Source organism: Lissotriton vulgaris, chromosome 5 (genome assembly GCF_964263255.1).
Source record: "Lissotriton vulgaris chromosome 5, aLisVul1.2, whole genome shotgun sequence".
Taxonomy (NCBI): domain Eukaryota; kingdom Metazoa; phylum Chordata; class Amphibia; order Caudata; family Salamandridae; genus Lissotriton; species Lissotriton vulgaris.
In genome coordinates, this window is record NC_141693.1 from 1,719,580,187 (window position 1) to 1,719,602,737 (window position 22,551).

The 22,551-nt window shown below is 46.3% G+C and overlaps 1 protein-coding gene across 4 annotated transcripts in view; it reads left to right on the forward strand.

Moving 5' to 3' along the window:
* Window positions 1–22,551, forward strand: part of UBTF (upstream binding transcription factor) — a 111,066-nt gene that overhangs the window by 74,525 nt on the left and 13,990 nt on the right. For all 4 annotated transcript variants that reach the window (XM_086923918.1, XM_086923916.1, XM_086923919.1 and 1 more), the window contains 5 exons: window positions 10,176–10,264; window positions 10,691–10,880; window positions 10,984–11,031; window positions 11,215–11,283; window positions 19,867–20,022. In XM_086923918.1, coding sequence (XP_086780044.1) covers window positions 10,176–10,264; window positions 10,691–10,880; window positions 10,984–11,031; window positions 11,215–11,283; window positions 19,867–20,022 — 552 coding nt within the window. The remainder of the gene's footprint in view (window positions 1–10,175; window positions 10,265–10,690; window positions 10,881–10,983; window positions 11,032–11,214; window positions 11,284–19,866; window positions 20,023–22,551) is intronic.

The following is a 22,551-nucleotide window of genomic DNA, read 5'->3' on the forward strand; positions in this document are numbered from 1 at the left end:
TGGGGAGCGCATGTACTCCAATACACGGTGCAGGGACTATGGACGCAACAACAGAGGAAGATGCACATCAATGTTCTGGAACTGATGGCGATCTTCATAGCCTTAAAGGCATTCAAAGTACATCTATGCAACAAGGTCGTGTTGATCCGGACGGACAACATGACGGCCATGTACTACATTCAGAAGCAGGGAGGCACACACTCTCCGCAGCTGTCTCATCTGGCTCAGAGCATGTGGAAGTGGGCCATTCAGAGGAACATCTTCCTCATGGCAGAGCATCTCCCGGGCAAGGACAACCAGATGGCGGACCTGCTCAGCAGGCACAGCCACCAAATGCACGACTGGGAGATACATCCATCTGTACTCCAACCGTACTTCCAAAGATGGGGTCATCCGGAGATAGACCTGTTCGCCACAAGGGAGAACGCAAAATGCCAAAGCTTCGCCGCCAGGTTCCCACACCCACAGTCACAGGGCAATGCGATATGGATGAACTGGTCTGGCAAATTTGCGTACGCTTTTCCCCAGTACCTCTGATTCCGCTGGTGGCACGCAAACTCAGGCAGCACTCGATGACTCTCATCCTAGTTGCTCCAACGTGGGCTCGCCAACCATGGTACACCACGTTTCTGGAACTGTCCGTGGTACCGCATCAAAGGCTACATCTCACACCCAGCCTTCTGACGCAGAGCCATGGCGACATTCAGCACCCAGATCCGCAACAGCTCAACCTGGCGATCTGGCTCCTGAAGTCCTAGAGTTTGGCTACCTTGACCTTCCTCCCAACTGCATGGACATCATTCGGGAGGCTAGGAAGCCCACTACTAGAGCCTGCTATGCGGCAAAATGGAAGCGGTTTGTCATCTATTGTGCAAACCACAACATTAATCCGCTAGATGCTTCTATTCAGAACATCATCTGTTACCTGTTTCATCTGTACAAGTGTAATTTGGCCTATACTTCCATTCGCATTCACCTGTCTGCGATGGCCGCATACCTCCAAAATAGGCAGCACCTTTCACTTTTCAAGGTGCCTGCCATCAAAGCTTTTCTGGAAGGCCTCAAAAGAGTCATTCCGCCACGGCCGCCACCAGCTCCTGAATGGAACCTCAATGTGGTTCTTACAAGACTGATGGGTCCTCCCTTTGAGCCACTACATTCCTGCGAAATTCAGTTCTTGACATGGAAAGTGGCTTTCCTTGTAGCAATTACATCGCTACAGAGGGTTAGTGAACTGCAAGCCCTCACAATCCAAGAGCCTTTCTTCCAAGTTCATTCAAACAGGGTAGTGCTCCGCACTAACCCTAAATTTCTACCCAAGGTTGTGTCTCAGTTCCACATTAACCAAACCATTGAGTTGCTGGTGTTCTTTCAAAATCCAGAGTCACTGGCGGAGCGGATGCTCCACACACTTGATGTTAAACGGGCCCTAATGTATTACATTGATAGGACCAAGGATTTTAGAAAAACTAAGCAGCTTTTTGTCGCCTTTGCGCCACATCACAAAGGTAACCCTATTTCCAAGGCTGGTATTGCAAGATGGATCGTGAAATGTATTCAAATCTGCTATGCAAAGGCAAAACGCACTCTTACCATTCCACCAAGAGCCCACTCCACCAGAAAGTTGGGGGCCTCTATGGCTTTCCTTTGAAACATTCCCTTAGAGGACATATGTAGAGCAGCCACATGGTCTACCACACACACATTTACTAAGCATTACTGCGTAGACGTGCACTCCAAACAGCAGGCAGCTGTAGGGCAGGCTGTTCTCAAAACACTTTTCCAAACTGCTGCAGCTGGCACGGGCGGCCGCCGCTAATGGAGGGACTGCTATGTATTCTATGCACAGATATGAATTCAGCAGCCCACATGCCTCGAACTGCAAATGCTACTTACCAGTATGCATCTGTTCTTGGCATGTAGGGCTGCTGACATTCATATCACCCGCCCTCCTCCCCGGCGCCTGTAGCAGCTGCAGTATTCACATATATACTCATGGCATGGTCATCATTCACTGAGATTCACTCCATCCTGGCCACAATGGCTAAAAACAATCTGGGGATGGAGTCGATGCCCATGCGCACTGTAGTCCAGGGGAGGAGCCACCTATCTTGTGATACTTCGAAGACTCTTCCAGGACAACAATGTGCAATCATCCGGACCCAACACTAGGCGGCCAAAAGTCCTCTAATTATCGTCGGTATTGTCTTTGCGATCGGTGCCCAGTACTTGTTCCAGCTCTGTCCTCGAGCCGGACGTCAAGAAGAGCCGTGTGGCTATTCAGCACTGAAGGCCCGGTCGACGCCAGAGGCCTTATCGACGATCCATTATGGAACGGAGCCCGTTCAAGAGATGTCCCGTTTGCAACTCCAAGTATCCTCACATCGATGTCCACCCGGTGTGCAACAAGTGCCTGTCTCCGGATCATGATGAAGTCAGCTGTATGGCTTGTTCTCGGTTCCGATCCAAGAAGACGATTCGCCTTCGACGCACAGCGCGGAAGGAAGCCCAGCAGATGGCACCTGACCCGGTGAACATCTTCGATGCCGAGGATGATGAGGGAGTCAAGCAGGATCCTGCATCAGAGATTGACTTCAGTTACGACGCGGTTGTGGAAATGGTCGACAATGAAGATGTCGTCGACGAGGCCCTTGGGGCCGTAGAAGATAGCTCGAGCGAGGAGCTAGGCCCAACCGTTGATATGGGGGCCGAGACTAGAACACTCTAAAAGGCTCAGGTCGAGGGATCGCCACATGGCCTTACCCAAGATCCGAGCCTCAAGGCCCGGCTACGGACACTTCCAAAGAGCCATCGGTTGATCGATCAAAATCGAAACCAAAAACATCGGTGACTACGAAACCGAAAGCACCAGAGACAAAATCAAAACCGAAAGTACACACTTCTTTGGTCGGATCGAAGGCTTCTGAACCATGGGCTCCGACGAAACAGAACAGTGTTATCGACCCGGAGAGGTCGCTAAAGGGTGTCGAGCCGAAAGCCGGGGCACCGAAGAAAAAGGGCAAGGACATCGACCAAAAGAAGTCAGCGCCGAAGACCGTAGACACAAACAAAGGACTCGAAACACAGAACGTTCTCGATCCTAAGCGTCGACTCGACAAAGCAAAGGTCAATAAAGACCTTGAGTCCAAAACTAGCAGTGGCTCTAAGGACCCCGTCGAGTCAACACAGCCATCCGCCTCCTTTTCGAAGCAGGTGTCGGACTCGCTGCAACGCATTAAGGAGAAGGCTAGTGCTGCCGGACCAAATGCCACTCAACCTCCGAAGACAGTCAGTAAACCTCCGAAGTAGTCTGCACCGATTAAGTTTACACTGCCGCCGCCAGTGGCACCTAAGGCGTTCGCCCCTAAGACGGGCATCGAAGCGGCCAAGAAGGTGTCCATGGGGTCAAAGCCTACAACTACGGAAGGGGCCACCAAGCATCGACAGCCTCTGCGGGAAGATCAGTCTAGGCAATTCATCGACGCTGAGACTGGTAGACTTTCCATTTTCAAGCGAAAGACCGCCCCAGAACAGCCTATGGAGTCGCAACATCACCTCTTCTTTTTGAACCTCTACAACAATATGGACAAGAACCTGCTCCTTTTTCACCCACACATTCAGATGTGGATGTAGGGGATGGTGACAATGAGGATTACAGTTATCCTGTAGACACTGATCCAGAAGACCACACTGAACCCTGGGCAGACACTGTTGACCCAGGGGAGCCACAAAATGCCCCTGACAGTCATACCTATGCTGTTAAAACTTCACCTACAGAAGACACGGCTGCGTTTAACACACTTATTGAGAGGGCGGCAAAAAATCACGATGTCCAACTCCATGCTGACCCTATTGAAGAGGATTTTTTATTTGACACCTTCTCGACCTCAGAGAGAACTGTCAAGACTCTACCAATGCTTAAAGGTGTCTTGAAACACGCTGGAGACATCTTTAAGGAGACCACAAGGACGAGAGTGGTAAACCCCAGAATTGAAAAAAAATACAAACCAGCACCTGTGGACCCTAAGTATATCAGGGGACAGTTGCCATTGGACTCTCTGGTTGCTTCAAATGCTCGTAAAAGAGCGAACTCGCAGACCACGGGTGATGCTCTTCCCCCTGACAAGGAATCTTAAGTGCTAAAAGCATCAGGGAAAAGGGTGGCAGCTCAAGCGGCCAATGTCTGGCGAATCTCCAACACACAGGCACTCTTAGCCAGATATGACGGGGCTCATTATGATACACTTGAAACCCTGTTACAACATTTGCCAGATGAGTATAAGGAGGCAGCAGAAATGCTAATACAAGAAGGGAAACTTATATCCAACGCATCTATTAAGTGTGCGCTAGACGCAGCAGACACTACAGCCAGGGCTATTAATACAAGCATTATGTTACGCCTGGCTGAGAATGTCCGGCTTCAAACCTGAGATACAAACCACCATACTCAATCAGCCAGTTAACCCTGATTACTTGTTTGGCCCAGAAGTGGACACCACCGTAGAAAAAATTAAAAAGGACACAGAGACTGCAAAGTCTATGGGGGCTCTACAGTCTCAGCAGTTCAGGGGTGGTTCTTTTCGTCGCTCCAACAATAGAGGAGCTTCCAGAGGCCAGGTGTCCCAGCAGACACAATACAGTAAAGGAGGCACGCAGACCACCTACAACAAGAACAATAGGGGTGGCTATCGTGGAAACAGCACCAAGGGCAGAGGTCGTGGAAACAACCACTCCCGATCCTCCGCCACTAACAAACAGTGACGTCTTGTCACTACCCCCCGACCATATAATACCGGTCGGTGGGAGACTACAACAGTTCCTGCTGGTCTGGAAATCCATCACTACATCAGGTGAGTGAGGCAGCTTATCCAGTACGGTTATTGTCTGGAGTTAACATCCGCTCTACCCAACATACCCCCAAGACACCGTCCTATATCCGCAGAGCATATACAGTTATTGCAGCAGGAGGTAGTCAGCATGCTGCAAAAAGGAGCCATAGAGCTCGTGCCTGTGGAACAAAGAGGTACAGGGGTCTACTCGCTGTACTTCTTGATCCCAAAAAAGGACGGGTCCCTCAGACCCATACTGGACCTCAGGCCCCTAAACCAGTACATCCTATCAGAACACTTTCACATGCTCACATTACAGCAGGTTCTACCGTTACTCAGGCAGGGAGATTTCCTCGCAACACTAGATCTGAAGGATGCATATTTCCATATACCGCTACACCCGTCACACAGAAAATATCTCAGATTTACCATTCAGGATCAGCATTATCAGTTCAAGGTCCTCCCTTTCGGAGTGACAACAGCACCCAGGGTGTTTACCAAGTGCCTAGCGACAGTGGCGTCAAAACGAAAATACACCGCACCAAGTGTCACACTTCCCGGATACTTTACAGATATAATCACCTTTTCCCAAAATCAAGCCAACAAACAAATTCATAAAAAGGACATGACATTGGGATCAGAACTTTTCATTTTGTTTCTGGAGTTCTGTGCGGATGCACCAGATTTGAAGGTTGACACCCACGGTTGTTGATGACATTCCAATAAAGAGACTTTAAGACCAAAAATCATTGGTCACACAAGTTCCCGCGGATAAATTTCCCGCCCTGATGAGAATCCGATGATTAAGACATTGGGATTCGAAACGCGTCGGCATTAAGTTATTTTACTTGTGCAAAAATTTTTTGCCATCGGCATTTATTCCATTCCTGATGTCAAATAACATGAACTTTAGTAACATTGTCACAGGAATGTTGGGTGGTAGTGAATAAGGTTTACTCCCTGAAATTCAATGTACGGCTTAATGAAAGTGTTTTTGTGTACTGTTTTTCTGGCAACTGTTTATGACAACTGAAAATACTTTTAAATGCACATTTGTATTGTATGTTTATTTGTTTCTACACATTAATTGTATACATTGTTTTCTCTTTTTCTTTTCAAATAATGATGGTTGGCTCAATGTGAAGTTGATAGTGTACTTTCCTTGTCTTTAAATGTTTAACATATAATTCAAAAAAAGTAAATGACATAAATTAAATGTCTGGGTGAACTAATTAATAGTGGTTTTCCCTCTGTTCAGCATTAATTGTTTTTTCACAATTGGTAATAGAGGCATAGGTAAAATTCCCCCCTTTGGTACTTTAATAGGCCCAACCTACCCTCTTTCCCACAGGGCCAAACCCCTCCTTTCTCTGATAGCGACAGTGGCAGCACACCTACGGAGACAGAATGTTCACGCTACCCTTATCTGGACGACTGGCTTATCCAAGCAAAGTCGGCCCAGCAATGTGCCACCCACATGTCCAACACCATTCACCTTCTTCACGATCTAGGGTTTTCACTGAATTATCCAAAGTCCCACCTTCCGCCCGCCCACGTACGGCAGTACTTGGGCGCGACAATAGACACTCTGGCAGCCAAAGCACAGCCAAATTCAGTGAGGATCAACAGCATGCAACTGCTGATTCGGAAATTCCACTCCCTTGCCAAGGGCCACTCTCAAAGCATTCGCATTCTCCATTTCATGAGGACCAATATTCCCATCCTCAGTTTTGGAGCAAGCTGGCCAGAGGTGCTCCAGATTTGTGGGAGTCATACAACCTATACTATAACAGAAGCTCATCTTTATTTTGTATGTTATGTTATGTTACGGGTTTGTTGAGCGCGACAGCTGCCCCAGCAACGGGGCGTCCCGGCGCTAAGAATCCATAGCACAGCCTGCTTGGAGGGGAGGGGGGGTGGGGGGGGGGGAGGCTTTATAGTAGCGGGAACAGGTGAGTTTTTATAGCTTTGCGAAAAGCAGACAAGTTGTCAAGGCAGCGGATGTTCAAGGGAAGGGAGTTCCAGAGTTTAGCTCCTAATAGTCTAAAGGAGCGACCCCCGACACTGCAGAGTTTTGTGCTAGGGACCGCTACTAAGTGTTGACCCGAGGAGCGAAGATTGCGCTGGGGGTGTAAGGTGTTAGAAGCGGACGGAGGAGTTCCGGGCCATCAGTTTTGAGGATTTTGAAGGCAATGGCAAGGGCCTTAAATTGTATACGGGCTTCTACTGGAAGCCAGTGGAGTTTATGGATGGTGGCTCTAGCAGAGCATCTTCTGGGAAGGCCAACTATTGCCCTAGCCGCGGAATTCTGAATTCGCTGAAGCCTGGTTGTCTCGGCTTTGTTAGCGCCCAGCAGGAGTACGCTAGCATAATCTAACCGGGAAAGGACGGTGGATTGGACTATGAGCTGTCGAGTTTTGGGGTTGAGGAACCCTAGAATGGAATCAAGGCTTCTCAGAAGCCCGATGCACGTTGCTGCTACTCTTTTGGTGTGGGTTTGGTAGCTCAGCGAGGAGTCCAACCACACTCCCAAATTTTTAACCAGAGATTTAGAAGGAGGGGTGGGGCCCAGCAGGGGGGGCCACCAATGGTTGTTCCAGCACCCGGGGTTCATACCCAGGAGCAGCACCTCGGTTTTCCCTGCATTCAATTGTAGACAGTTAGCCGTCATCCAATGAGCGACTGCAGCCAGTCCATCCTTGAATCTTGTGGCAGAGGTTGAGGGTGCCTCAGTGAGGGTGATTACCAGCTGTGTGTCGTCGGCATACGACACCAGCGTGAAGTCCCATTCTTTGGCCACTGCGGCGAGAGGTTGCACATACAAGCTAAAAAGGGATGGACTGAGGACAGAACCCTGCGGGACTCCTTGGCCGATAGAGTGTGATTGGGAGGTGAACGGGGGTGCTGAGACACGGAAGGACCTGCTCGTCAGGAACGAGCGGAACCATTCAAGGGCCAGATCACTTATCCCAATGTTTTCCAGGCGACTCAGTAGGATGTTGTGGGAGACCGTGTCAAAGGCTGCGCTGAGATCGAGTTATATCAGCGCAGCACTTTGGCCGGTATCCAGTACCCTCCAGAGGTGTTCGGTGGTGGATAGGAGGGCGGACTCTGTATTATGCCCAGGCCTGAACCCGTGTTGGGAGGGGTCCAAGATGTTGTTTTGGGCCATGTGGTCCGATAGTACGGTGTTAGCGTGGGCTTCTGCCAGTTTGGACACCCAGGGGAGTAGTGAGATGGGCCTGTAGTTCTCCGGTTTTGTGGGGTCCAAGGTGGGCTTTTTAATAATAGGAGTGACCCATGCCTGTTTCCAACATGTAGGCACCGTAGCCAATGAGAAAGAGAGGTTAAGGAGCATGGCCAGGGATGGAAGAAAAAAGTCCAGAGTCTCTAAGAAGTGAGCCGGTCTCATGGGGTCTGAAGGGGCACCGGATTTCACCTTTCTACAGATTTTGGCCAGATCCTCATGGGAGATAGCAGGCAGACAGGTGAGTCTGTTGCCCTTCAGGGGGGAATTGGGGGAGCTAGTGCAGTCAGAGGGGTTTTGTGAGAAGGTGTTATAGATTTTCCTCACCTTTTCAATAAAGAAAATGGCAAAGTCCTCACACTGCTGAGTAGAAGAGATACATGAGGCAGAGTTGCCACAGTTTTGCAGCTTTTGAACCAGTTTAAAAATAGTTTTCGTAGGGTTGGAGCTGGAGTCAATTTCCTTTGCATAATAGGATGCGGATGTATTACTGGGTTGTGCTCCGTATCAACCCGAAATTCTTACGCAAGGTACCAATGGTATGCCATCTTAATTAGCCTTTCCAAATGAGACAACTCAGTCTGAAAGTTTTCTTAGTTCATTGGCTATTAGGTGTTCGTAAAATATTATCTGAATGGAACCAAGAATGTCTGATCTTTCGTTCAGGAGTTTGTTGCTTTTAGTTAACCTCTGTGAAAGCAAATAGCTACAAGGTTGCTCGCACCCTGCATAAAGCCAACAACCCTTTACAAAAAGCATGTCCGCAATGGCGCCAATATGCACTAGTAGTTCAGCTAGAGATATATGCAAGGCACACATGTGGGATAACTGCCACACATTCACCAAGAGTTACTGCCTTGATAAGCATACCATATCAGAAGCTAAAGTGGGCCACAAAGCACTTGTGGCAGTTGAGATTTCGCCTCCTCCGTACAATGCTACGTGTACAATAATAAAGTGTGTATCGGATCTTGTACTCCCCATCACTTAATTGGCAAAAAGGATGCATTTTGGATGGGGAGCTAGTGACAAAAAGGATATGAAAGTTTTCCACTTGAAAACGTAATAGTGGCACAAAAACTGATACTGAAAGCGACACACAGAAAGAAACCAAAGAAAAAAGAATCAGAAAATTACCGTAACTGGGTGGAAGTCTACCGTACCGATTTGACAAATATAGTATTGACATTTTGTATATGTATATCTACTTAGATTTCCTTTTATGATATCATTATACATATCTTTCCATAACAAATTGTACATATTTCTAGTTGGTATGCTACCTCATTTCTGTGATAGTCTCGCCTTCTATTTTTCCTCTGAAGTGTAGTCTTATTCAAGTATGGAAGTCTATGATATTTTCAATTTGGGGAAATTAAAAATTACTTGCCTGTATCAAAAGATCTCTATTGTTAGTATTTTTTGTTAACCCACATGCTGCCCTCTCTCCTCATTAATGGCCAGCCTCATATTCTTCACTTACCAGTGCTGAGCTATGGTGAACTCTAGTCTAGGGGGGTTGAAGTTCAAAGCATAATCAGTACAGCTTACACTTCATACTGTTTACCGCTGTTTGTAATGTTACCAGGCCCTACAAGTGTGACAATAAAAAAATAATTCAAGCATGTGCATCTTTTAAGGATGCCCATGCTAGAGAATGAGGAAACAAAACATCATGTAGCTCCTTTCTTTAATGGTTATATTCTGTAGTCCTCCAATATCAGAGTATAATTTCTTCTATAAAGTCAGTGTCAGCGTATTATGCATTATAAATGCCCTGGATTTGTATACAAGAGATTGTCCAACTCATCTCCATTGACCTAACACTTGGTGCAGAGCTTCTATTACATGATAAAAAGTAAAGGGTTCCCGAGCTTAGATGCAGAGTATTGTAGAGCTCATATTTTCAGAGCTGGCGCTGTATTTCCAAGAAAAGGCAGGAGACCATTCGCTGGCTGGAGAGTATAGCCTACGATGGTCTGTGGACCAAGATTTCAGTGTTGTGAGCCTCTACACGTCTGGGTTTTGTATCATGCTATTTTGAACTCCCTCCTTGCTTTCCCTAACTTTCTCATCCCTTTCTAACACTTTTCCAACAGAGGGAGCTGAGTGACATGAGGTCTACACCAATGTCCGCCAACGCTGCCAGGAAAATGAAATTCGATGGCGAGCCCAAGAAAGCGCCTGTGTGAGTTCTTTGTTAAATTCCAAGCCCTGGGCCATTTGCTGTCATTTAAACATTTGATGAGCATTTATTTTATTAGTCTTTGTTTAACCAAAATCTGTCTTCCCATATTTGCCTCTCAGTAATCTATCTGTCCATATTTCTCTTCATGTCTGCCCCCTTCTGCCTCCTGACCTACAAGTCTGACTGTCTTAGTGTCTTTGCCTAGCTCTATGACAGTTTCCTTTCTTTAATCCTTTATTTTGTTTCATGGGGGATACATAATATGAGAATAGAAGACAAAAGGCTCTGCGATCAGGATAAAAGAAAACTGCAGTATAGAGCCAATAGTGGATTGTCTCTATCCCCCGAGAAAACTTAGTGCGCAACCTGGCCTCAAATATCCAAATAAATCCCAAGTGTACTTAACCTCTCTCTATCCTGCTCCAGGAATGGATATCAGAAGTTTTCCCAGGAGCTGCTGTCCAATGGAGAGCTGAATCACCTTCCACTGAAGGAGCGCATGGTAGAAATCGGCAGCCGATGGCAGCGCATCTCCCAAGCACAGAAAGACCACTACAAGAAAATGGCTGAGGAGCAGCAACGGAATTACAAGATGCAACTAGAAGTGTGGATCAAGGTGAGGTGGCCCTCGTAGGCTATGACTATGACTATAGTCATGTCACCTTGTGAAAACCATGATACCTTGATTCTAACAGCATTTTTTTATTTTCTCCCTGCAGAGCCTATCTCCCCAAGAGAGAGCAACATACAAAGAGCACATATCCAATGTAAGTACAAAGAGCGATTAATGGAGATCAGTTAGTCCATCGCAACTTATAAATCACACATGCTCTTTTAAATGCATGTTGCATCGTGCACTTCACAATTGAGTTAATAGATAGGTTGACTGACTGCTTCAGTTTAATTTAAATACTACTCTAATGTTCCTCAATTTGTTTGTTCTTTGCCAGCTGAAAAGGAAGAGCACAGCCAAAATGCGTGGCCCGAACCCCAAAAAATCTGCTGTACAGTCTAAGTCTGTAAGTATATCAATTGTTTTAAGTGTTACAATGGCTCAAGTGTATTTTATTTGGCTGGGCACAAGGAGAGTCTAATACATCCAGCCTCAGATTCTATTACTCTGCTCCATGTTGAAGTATATTGGAATTGGTTGCTTTGCACTATACAATAATTATATAACACCCATGTAGACCAAGGCCATTCTAATGAGATGCAGTGCTCTTTACCTTACTTTTTAAGACTGCTGCAGATCACTGAAAATGTATTTGACCAAGTAGAGGAATTATAACAAAGGCTGGCTCCCTTCATAAGTATGTGCTTGCCTCACTTTAACCTTTCTCAATTCTTTAACAAGGCTTCAATTCTGTTTACCTTAGACACTTAGTTTTTGTGTCTCAGGATTGGTTATGAAATCAGCTTAAAAGAGGATTTTCTTCATTTGGGCATTCCCTCTGAGTGATGTAATCATTTACTCAGGCTTAAAATTCATGCATTTAGTTTTACCATACAAACATCTTAAGAAACTAGTCTTTCAATTTCATATGTTTGAGTCTCCTTCATGCCCTCCAATTGCTTCACATTTTGTGAAATTATTAGTGCCCAAAATGGCTAATCATTTTACATTATCTACCTATAGAGTTAATAAGCCTTGGTCTGAAACAAAGTGCAGAGAATTTGGCACTAGTCATGCCTTATTTAGCATAATGGCATTAACTATAGACTGTAATTCTCTCAGCAAAAGTACTGGTGAGCTAAGTCATGTAAGCTCGATAAAACCAATTGTTTTCATCCTTTATTTTTGAAGAACTGAATTGTGAGTTGCTTGACCTCAACGGCTTGCAGATTCTAAAGCTATTCTCTATAGCTATGAGGGATACATGTATAGTCAGATGTGTATATGCTCAATCCTATATCAAACAAATACTCAAACACGTTTCCCAACAATGCCAACATTCACACTGTTTTTGTCACCTTTAAAAGCAATTATGTGAATGCAAAATCTCAGATTGTTTCTCAGACGTATCACCAGAGGCTAGCTCTTAAGTTCTACAGCGTTATCTAATTATAGTCTCATTCATCAATGGTCTTGTTGAAGTAGCACCCTATGTTAAAAGTGAATTAGTTGTGCCTGTACATGGAAGGCTTTCTGAATATATATATATATATATATATATATATATATATATATATATGTTCGAGGCATATGAGCTGCAGATCCTATATTTAGCAATAGATCGCCACCTGGTGTTGGGCTCGGATGATTGCAGATTGTTGTCTTCTTGGAAGAAGTCTTTGTAGTCACAAGATAGGTGACTCCTCCCTTGGACATCGACTCCATCCTCAGATTGTTTTTTTCTGCCACTGGGTTCGGATGAAAGTTTTCCGCTCCGGATAGAAAAGACTTTTTTGGCATTTTTGAAGCGAGAAACTTCAAACAAACTTCTTTCGACATCGAATAGACTTTCGACATCACCAGCTACATTCCAGTGCGTCGATGCGGGCCGTTGGGCCCATCGCGCCGTGCGGCCTACGCCTCATGGACAGAACTCCATTCAAGAGATGCCTGGTATGTCGAGCAAAATTCCCTCATAGCGACCATCACAAGGTTTGCAGCCTCTGTCTCTCGCCAGAACACGACAAGTCGACCTGCACAGCCTGTGCTTCCTTCCGATCGAAGAAGACCATCCGGGATCGGAGAGCCCGTCGACACGAGATGAGGAGATCAGCACCAGCACCGGAGGCCATCTTTGAGGAGGAGATCGTCGAAGAAGACGTCTCAGAGGACAAATATCCAATCGAAGATATCTCCGAGGACGAGTCTTCACTCGGCGCAGAGGAGGACTCGCCTGATCTCCAGATTATATCGGGGGCAGAGGACTCGGACGATTCGATTCCATCTTGACAACCTGTGAGTACATCTGCCCCTGCACGACATGGGGCCCAGTCGAGACAGAAATTTACCCTCTAACGCCCCGAGCCCCCCCCGCCCCTTTGGGCCCGGCTCCGAGGAAAGACAATACGCCTTGTGCCAGTTACACCACCTCCCTTGGCACCGAAACATCCTTCGACACCGAAGGACTCGTCGGCACCGAAAACAAAACACCCTTCGGTGCCCAAAGACAAGGACACTTCGGCACCCGTACCATCGGTGCCGAAGCCAGGAACTGTACCAGACCCGAAAGCTTCGACTCCGAAACCTTCCGGTTAACAACACAAAGTACGCCAGTTTCCGGCGCCACAGGGAAAACCTGTCTCCACGCCGAAACCTCTAATATCGGTACCAAAGACCCCAGATAAAACTAAACAACCTTCGGCACCGAAAACATTGCCAAAAGACTCAGTTACTACTCCTAAGGCAAAGAGCACTAAACAACCTCTATCAGCTCCGAAAAGATCGACGCCAAAGAAGATTATAGAAGAGGAAGAACTGTTTAGACCAGATCCTAGACAGAAAAAGGTCCATATTAATCCAAAAACTGGACATGTGTAAGCAATTCCTTATAAAAAGAGACCAGCAGACACACCACTTACACCTGCAAGTTCTCCAATGCACCCTTCCTCTCCTTCACCTTCCTCCTCTCCTATTACTCCATATGTGGAGCCTATAACTTCCTATTCAATTTCCTGCATCATCACACCACACTGACGAGGAGTATGATTTAGGTGGGGGGGGGGGTATGGGTGATGTTCCAGAGCCACATACATACCCTTTAGTTGAGATATCAACACGGAATGCCCCAAGGATGATGATACATATCATCCTTGGGGTATGCACCAGACATCCCTGATCCTCGGTACTACCCAACAAAACCTTCCCCTACAGAGGATAGTATTGGTTTTAATCATTTATTAAACAGAGCTGCACTTTACCATGGGGTTCCTATGCACTCTAATGCCATTGAGGAGGACTTCTTGTTAGACACTTTCGAACAGTCACAAAGGTCTACCCAAATATTACCAATGATCAATGGGGTCATTAAACATGCTCCAGAGATTTTTAAAGATCCAGTACGGTGTAGGGTGTTAAATCCTAGAATAGAGAAAAAGTATAGGCCAGCACCAGCTGATCCAGTATACATTAAGGGTCATCTGCCATTAGACTCCTTGGTAGTGTCAAGTGCACGCAAAAGGGCCAATTATCAAACTTCTGGGGACACACCCCGCCTGACAGAGTCCAAGATCATTGATGCATCAGGGAAACTAATTGCTGCACAAGCAACAAACATATGGCGCATAGCAAATACACAGGCTTTACTATCACGCTACAACAGGGCTCATTACGATCAACTAGAAAAGTTAATGGAACACCTACCAGATCAACATAAAGATCTGGCAGCAGAACTTTTACAGGAAGGCAAATTAATATCTAATGTCTCAATTAAATGTGCACTAGATGTAGCTGACACAGCATCCAGAGCAGTTAACACTAGTGTTATTCTCAGGCGTCACGCATGGTTACGCATTTCGGGTTTTAAGCCAGAAGTACAAACTACCATCCTAAACCAGCCCTTTAATCAGAACCAATTGTTCGGGCTGGAGGTAGATAATACATTAGAAAAGATGAAGAAGGACACAGACACAGCTAAGTCTATGGGGGCATTACTATCCACCCAGACTAGAGGTTCTTTTCGCCGCTCCTCTTATAGAGGAGGCTCCAAGCAGACCGGCGCAGACACAACATCATCTTTTAAAACACATACACAAACCTCCTCTAACAAAGGCTATTTTAGAGGAGGATACAGAGGCAATAACAACAAGAGGTAGAGGTAGTAACAACAACCGCTTTTCTTCCACTCCTACACAGTGACTTCCCTCTGCCTCCCCTACAGCATTCCACTCTTGTGGGGGGCAGACTTTCACATTTCCTACCTGTCTGGAACTGCATCACAACAGACAGGTGGGTAAGACAAATTATCCAACATGGCTACTGCCTAGAACTCACAGCAACCCCCCCAAACATACCACCCAGGCAGCGTCCAATGTCTGTGGAACACATAACTCTGCTTCAACAGGAAGTTCTAGCACTTCTACAAAAATATGCTATTCAAGTAATTCCGTTAGAGGAACAAGGAACAGGAGTTTACTCCGTGTATTTCCTAATTCCAAAAAAGGACGGGACATTAAGACCAATTCTCGATCTCAGGCCCCTCAACCACTACATACAAACAGATCATTTTTACATGATCACTTTACAACAGGTACTCCCATTACTACAACAGGGAGATTTTCTGTCCACACTAGACCTAAAGGACGCTTACTTTCACATTCCAATACATCCTGCGCACAGGAAGTATTTAAGGTTTGTCATACAAGGACAACCCTATCAGTTCAAAGTCCTTCCATTCGGGGTCACAACAGCACCACGAGTGTTTACAAAGTGCTTAGCAGTAGTGGCAGCACATCTCCGAAGACCACAAATACATGTCTTCCCCTACCTCGACAACTGGCTCATAAAGCAAAATCGTTCAACCAGTGTGCACAACACACAAAACAAACAATTCAAACACTGCACAGCTTAGGGTTTACGATAAACTACACCAAGTCGCACCTAGAGCCTTTGCACGTTCATCAATATCTAGGAGCTACTAAAAACACATCTGTAGCTCTAGCGTATCCCAGTCAAGCCAGGATTCAAAGTATTCAGAACGTAGTCTCCCTTTTTCAATGCCAGCACTCTCTACAAGCCAGAGTGTTCATGAAACTAATAGGCATGATGGCGTCTTGCATCTTTATAGTTCCTCACGCAAGACTGCAAATGCGCCCACTACAAGAATGTCTAGCACAACAGTGGAATCAGGCTCAAGGTCAGTTCACAGACCTGGTGTTGGTAGACAGCCGTACATATCGCTCTCTGCAATGGTGGAACACCAAAAACTTGACAAAGGGACGGCCGTTGCTAGATCCAGTTCCACAGATAGTGCTCACGACAGATGCATCCCTCACAGGATGGGGAGCCCATCCCTTGCATTATACTACACAAGGTCAGTGGAACAATCAACAGAAACAGTTCCACATCAACCATTTAGAGCTGCTAGCAATTTTCCTAGCTCTCAAAACCTTTCAAGTACAAATCTAAAACAAAGCTGTCCTAGTCCATGACAGCCATGTATTATATACAAAAACAGGGGGAGACGCACACTCTGCAACTGTCCCAACTTGCACAGAACATTTGGAGATGGGCCATCCCTCAAAATATACATCTGGCAGTAGAACACCTTCCAGGGATTCACAACAAGGTAGCAGAAGCCGCCAGTCACAACAGATTCACGAATGGGAGTTGCACCTACAAGTTCTTCAACCATTCTTTCAAATGTGGGGGCATCCACAAATAGACCTGTTTGCCACCCACGAGAAGTCAAAATGCCCAACCTTCGCTGCCAGGTTTCCACACCCACAGTCGGAGGGGAATGCAATATGGATGAATTGGTCAGGCAGATTTGCATACGCTTTTCCGCCTCTCCCACTCATTCCACTCGTAGTACGCAAGCTCAGACAACAGTCTCTCAAACTAATACTAGTGGCCCCCACATGGGCACGTCAGCCTAGATCTCTCACTCGTTCCACATCAGAAACTACGGCTCACGCCATCCCTGTTAACACAGAACCATGGAGAAATAAGGTACCCAGAACCAAGCCAACTGAATTTGGCTATCTGGCTCCTGAAGTCCTAGAGTTTGGTTACTTAAACTTACCACCAGACTGTATGAATATAATTAAAGAAGCTAGAAGACCCACTACCAGAGCATGCTATGCTGCTAAGTGGAAACGATTTGCAATATAATGTAGCAACAATCACATTGATCCTTTGGATGTTTCCATCCAAAATATCATTTGCTACCTTCTACATTTACAAAGGTCCAATTTGGCTTATTCTTCCATACGCCTGCATCTAGCAGCAATTGCAGCGTATTTACAAAATAGACAACATCTATCTCTCTTTAGAGTACCTGCAATAAAAGCATTTATGGAAGGATTAAAGAAAATGATCCCACCTAGGTTACCACCTGCTCCAGTATGGAACCTAAATGTGGTCCTTACAAGACTTATGGGACCCCCTTTTGAGCCGTTACATAAATGTGAACTGCAATACCTAACATGGAAAACTGCTTTCCTTGTTGCTATCACCTCTCTCAGAAGAGTTAGTGAAATACAAGCATTCACAATAGAAGAACCATTTTTTCAAATACATCCTAACAAAGTGGTTCTTGGACCCAATCCTAAATTCCTACCAAAAGTGATTACTCCTTTTCACCTAAACCAATCAGTAGAGTTACCAGTGTTTTTTCAAAAACCGGACTCTGTTGCAGAAAGAGCTTTACACACCTTAGATGTTAGAAGAGCTCTACTATATTACACAGACAGGACTAAATCCGTCAGAAAGACAAAACAACTATTTGTATCTTTCTCTCCCCCACACAAAGGCAATCCCATCTCTAAAGGAGGAATTGCTAGATGGATTGTAAAGTGTATTCAAATATACTATCACAAAGCTAAACGTACACTAACAGTTCCTCCTAGAGCACACTCTACTCGCAAACTAGAAGCCTCTATGGCTTTCTTAGGAAACATACCACTAGAGGACATATGCAAGGCAGCAACATGGTCTACAATACACACCTTCACTAAACACTATTGTGTTGATGTGCAAGCCAAGCAGCAAGCTGCAGTAGGCCAAGCTGTTCTTAAAACACTATTTCAGTATGCTGTAACGAATACAGGTGACCACCGCTAGGGGAGACACTGCTGCACAATCGTTGCTAAATGTAGGATCTGCAGCTCATATGCCTCGAACGGAAAATGCTACTTACCAGTATGCATCTGTTCTTGGCATGTAGAGCTGCAGAATTCTACATGCCCTCCCGCCTCCCCGGGACTTGTATCCGTTCCAGTACTCATCTTACTTAGATGCACACGCATGGACATCCTTTCTCTTTACTTCTACTAACTCCGTCATTTCCCATCATGGCGAAAAACAATCGGAGAATGGAGTCGATGACCATGTGCAGTATTGTCCAAGGGAGGAGTCACCTATCTCGTGACTACAAAGACTTCTTCCAAGAAGACAACAACCTGCAATCATCCGAGCCCAACACCAGGTGGCGATCTATTGTTAAATGTAGGATTCTGTAGCTCTACATGCCAAGAACAGATGCATACTGGTAAGTAGCATTTTCCATATATATATAGAGGAGTAAAAAATACAACTTGGATAGGTAATCTACCCCTCAATGTGGCCTTAACCATTAATAAAGGCAAATCTCCCCTATACACAGAAAAACTAAATATTTGAGCAAACGTGATACATCAGAAAGTATGTGACTTATTACCCTCTCCCTCCCTTCCCCCCTCCTCCTTTTTAGTAGTAGGGGAGCAGTTGGGCAGCTCTGTCCTGAACTAGTTGGACCCTATAATAAACAGATTTAGGGAGGGCTAAGTTGTTAGTATTACAAAAGTCCTTGATGATCTAAAGTCATTAACTTTTGAAACCATGTAAGTTGAAAAAGTATATTAGTACTTGTAGTTAAGAAAAAATGGGATTTAGACACTACTTTTACCAGAGGGATCATAGTCTTCTAGTCTTAAGGTTTCTCCCTACTGCAACATCAATGGGAGCAGAACCCATTGAAGATAACCAATATTTGTTAGTTCATATGAAGTACCACTAAAAGTTTTGCTCCATTTAACTTCAACTGAATGTGGCACATCCTTGCATATTCTGCTTGCATGCATGCAGGGCTCGAGGTTTTCTTTAGAGGTCATAATGCTTCCTACTGTCAAAATGAAATCTAAATGATCAGCATCCCTATGATCAAAGAAAACCACCTGACTGCACTTTAGGGATGGGTCAAATAGGATATGCAAATATTATGAAGGAGGAGTTAGAGAGACAGTGTTTACGGTACTCCACATGTTAAGGCTTTTCACTAAGATGCATTGAGGAAATTGTAATCAGTTGCCGGCAGCTATTGAGAATGAAGCAACCAATTCTGATCAGGTGCATCTGATTCAGAAGCTGTTGATGATCTGTGTTGTCAAAAGGATCCAACAGATCAAATAAGATGGGTGCTTGTCAACAAACGCTGCACCTGCTTGAAAGGCCAGACCATCCAAAGCATCAGCCACTCCTTGCCCTGTCCCCAAGCGCTTGGTGGCAGCCAGCTTGCATTTGTTGTAATCTATCATTAGCCTCAAGGAACTCTTTATTCCCATGCCCTCTCCGCTACACCAAACTCACGTTGCTGAAGTAAACTCCTGATGAGTGGCTTCAGGCTGTAGGGAACTAAGAAGGTCAAGTGAGTACCCCCCCCTTAGTGTGTTTGATCTCTCTATTAATTGATCTATAGGTGAAACCTATTTAATACCATCCTGTCATACTTCGTGAACAAATGTAAATGATTACAATCCTACATACGAAAGCATATCCACACAATGAAGTTGATACAAAAGGTTTTTACAAAATGTCACACACTCACTGTCTCCTGGAACCACAGAAAGCATGTACATTTTTGTAGATCCTTGCATTCAAAAATCCTTGTTGCAAAGTGTTTTACCAAACTACCTATTGTGGATGCTAAATATTTAAGTGGTGCTTGTTTCTTCAGGAATCTGATGATGATGACGACGATGATGATGACGACGATGACGACGACGATGATGATGATGACGACGATGATGACGATGATAAGGATGATTCGTCTGAGGATGGCGGAGACTCTTCTGACTCCAGCAGTGACGACGACAGTGAAGATGGGGACGAGGTGGGCATTGAGAAGGACAGAGCAATTTATCGGAAGGGAGGAAGAGGGAAGGGGACAGAAAGAAATTTGCGATTATATTCATCCTGGTGCCATGAGTTCTATTATGTGCTTTAGCAATGCAGCGTACATTTCCATAGCTTCACAGGTCGCTTGTGCACTGCTATTCCAACCCATTTTTATACTATTTGATAGCTGATGTTTTAGTGCAAATGCATCACTCTGCATTTGCTATTTGTATTCTATGAACCTAATCATTCATCATTAACAAGCCACATTTACCATATGCAACCATATCATTAGCTTTTATGTATGTATGTATGTTCAATAGCATGTGTGACTGTTGATGCACATTACTCCTGCCATCTAGTGTTGCGTTCGGAGTTATGCAAATTGTTTGTCTGCTAAGAAGTCTTTCGAGGCACGCGGTAAAGTCACTCCTCCTCTCGGTGATACTGTGCATAGGCATCGACTACATTGTTAGATTGTTTTCTGTCCGCCGTCGAGTTCAGATGTTTGTGCCTCTCCTCCACATTCAACTCCGTTTGTTACGAATCTTCCATCCTATTGTGTCTTTGACGTTATAGTGAATCTCGACCGTGCTTCTCCAAACCGTTGCCACTCGAAACTCTTCAACAGGTCGGACATTCATCGAACGCCTTTCAGGGCAGCACCCGTCTCAGGCCTACCTTTTAACCTGCACCGTCGGTTCAAAAGATGTGTTCCTGATGGAACAAACATCTTTTTGATTCTGCCTGCAGTGTCACGCCAAATATTGACGCACCAACCTCCTCCAGGTGTGTAACATCTGCGTGTCACCGGTTCACCGCGAGACCTCCCATCAACCCTCCGCTTCCACCACTTCCTCCCTCAGGACAACCACCACCACCGCTTCCACCGCATGGGCCCGCCCCTCGGTCGGAGATACCTCCTGTTCCGCCGTCAAGGTCGGTGTCACTGCCTCCACTTCCTACACCGCCTAAGGGGATGCCTAGACCGAAACCCCAGGATAGACCACGGAAGACGCCTCCACGGAAAACTGCGGAGCGCCCACGAACTGGGAGATCGCGCTCTCGTTCCAGGAGGAGGGGACGATCACGCAACAGGTCATCCACGCGGTCGAGGCGACGCCACAGGAGGCACAGGTCTCGCTCCCATACGAGGTCCCCCGGGACCAGGGACTACTCTCCAACTTTGTCGGGGTCACCGGAGACAAGGGTGTCTCCGGTTGATGATCTGGTGGCTTTTCACGATGTCCTGTTAAGAGGTGCAGCAAAATTGGGCATCTCCTTGACGGTGCCCACGCCCAAGACATCGGTAATCTTCGAGACACTGCACCAGAAACATCTGTCTCGTCCATTATTGCCACTGGTACCGGGCCTGGAGGATCCGGCCATGGACCTTTTTCTCACCCCGGCGGTGACTAAGGCGGCCCCCTCGAGACTACAGAAAAAATACCGGGCTCCCGATTCTGATCCGGCTTTTCTAAGAGTGGAACCTCCTCCGGACTCTGTGATAGTGACGGCGGCTCGTAAACAGCATGCCACCACTCCGTCATCCACAGTCCCTCCAGATAAAGAGTCTAGATGGATGGATTCGACTGGGAGGAAGGTGTGTGGGACGTCGGCGACCTCCATGAAGGCTGCGAGTGCCACGGCCTTGTTGGGGCGCTATGACCGGGCCCTCTGGGACTCCCTCCAGCAGTTTGTGAAACACCTACCTCGTGACAAGAGAGAAGATTTCCAGGAGGTGTTAAATGAGGGGATGTTGGTGGCGAATCAGATCATCAGCGCTGCAGCCGATTCTTCCCTCTTGGTGGCGCATGGGTTCTGCCATGGGATTAACCAGCGACGACACGCCTGGCTCCGCCTCACGTCACTAAAACCCGACGCACAACAAAGGGTGGCCAATCTTCCATTCTCTGGCAAAACCCTATTTGGGAAACATGCGGATGACGAAATGGCCCGCATGAAGGCGGAGGCCGAAACACTCACGGCTGTGGGCCTGGATAAACCCAAGGAGACAAAGAAATCGTACCGCCCGTCCCAGAGACGGTTCGGTGGACAGGGCAGAGGGCGTGGCCAAACTTCGGGACAGCAACAGCAACAACAGCAGCAGTTCCGAAGGCCGTTCCAGAAGCGCCAGAAAGGCAGAGGCGGCCAACAGTCGGCACCAGCGACCAAAGGCCCGGCCGGGTCTAGGCCCTGAGCGCTTACTTCCCCTGCATCCGTTACCCACTCCGGTGGGGGGAAGCGTTCAATTTTTTCTGGCAGAGTGGAGAAAAATTACTCAGGACAAGTGGGTGCTGAATATTGTTTGCAATGTTCACCAGCCCGCCTCCAGCAATTCCACCGGTCAGCTCGCAGTTTCAGCTGCGCGAGCTCCAGGCGGAGGCAGATATCCTGTTATGGAAAAGGGCGATAGAAGACGTACCTCTGTCTCAGAGAGGAAGAGGTCTGTACTCCCGGTTCTTCCTGGTTCGCAAGAAGGACAAGAACGAGTTCAGGCCCATTCTGGACTTGCGACAGGCAA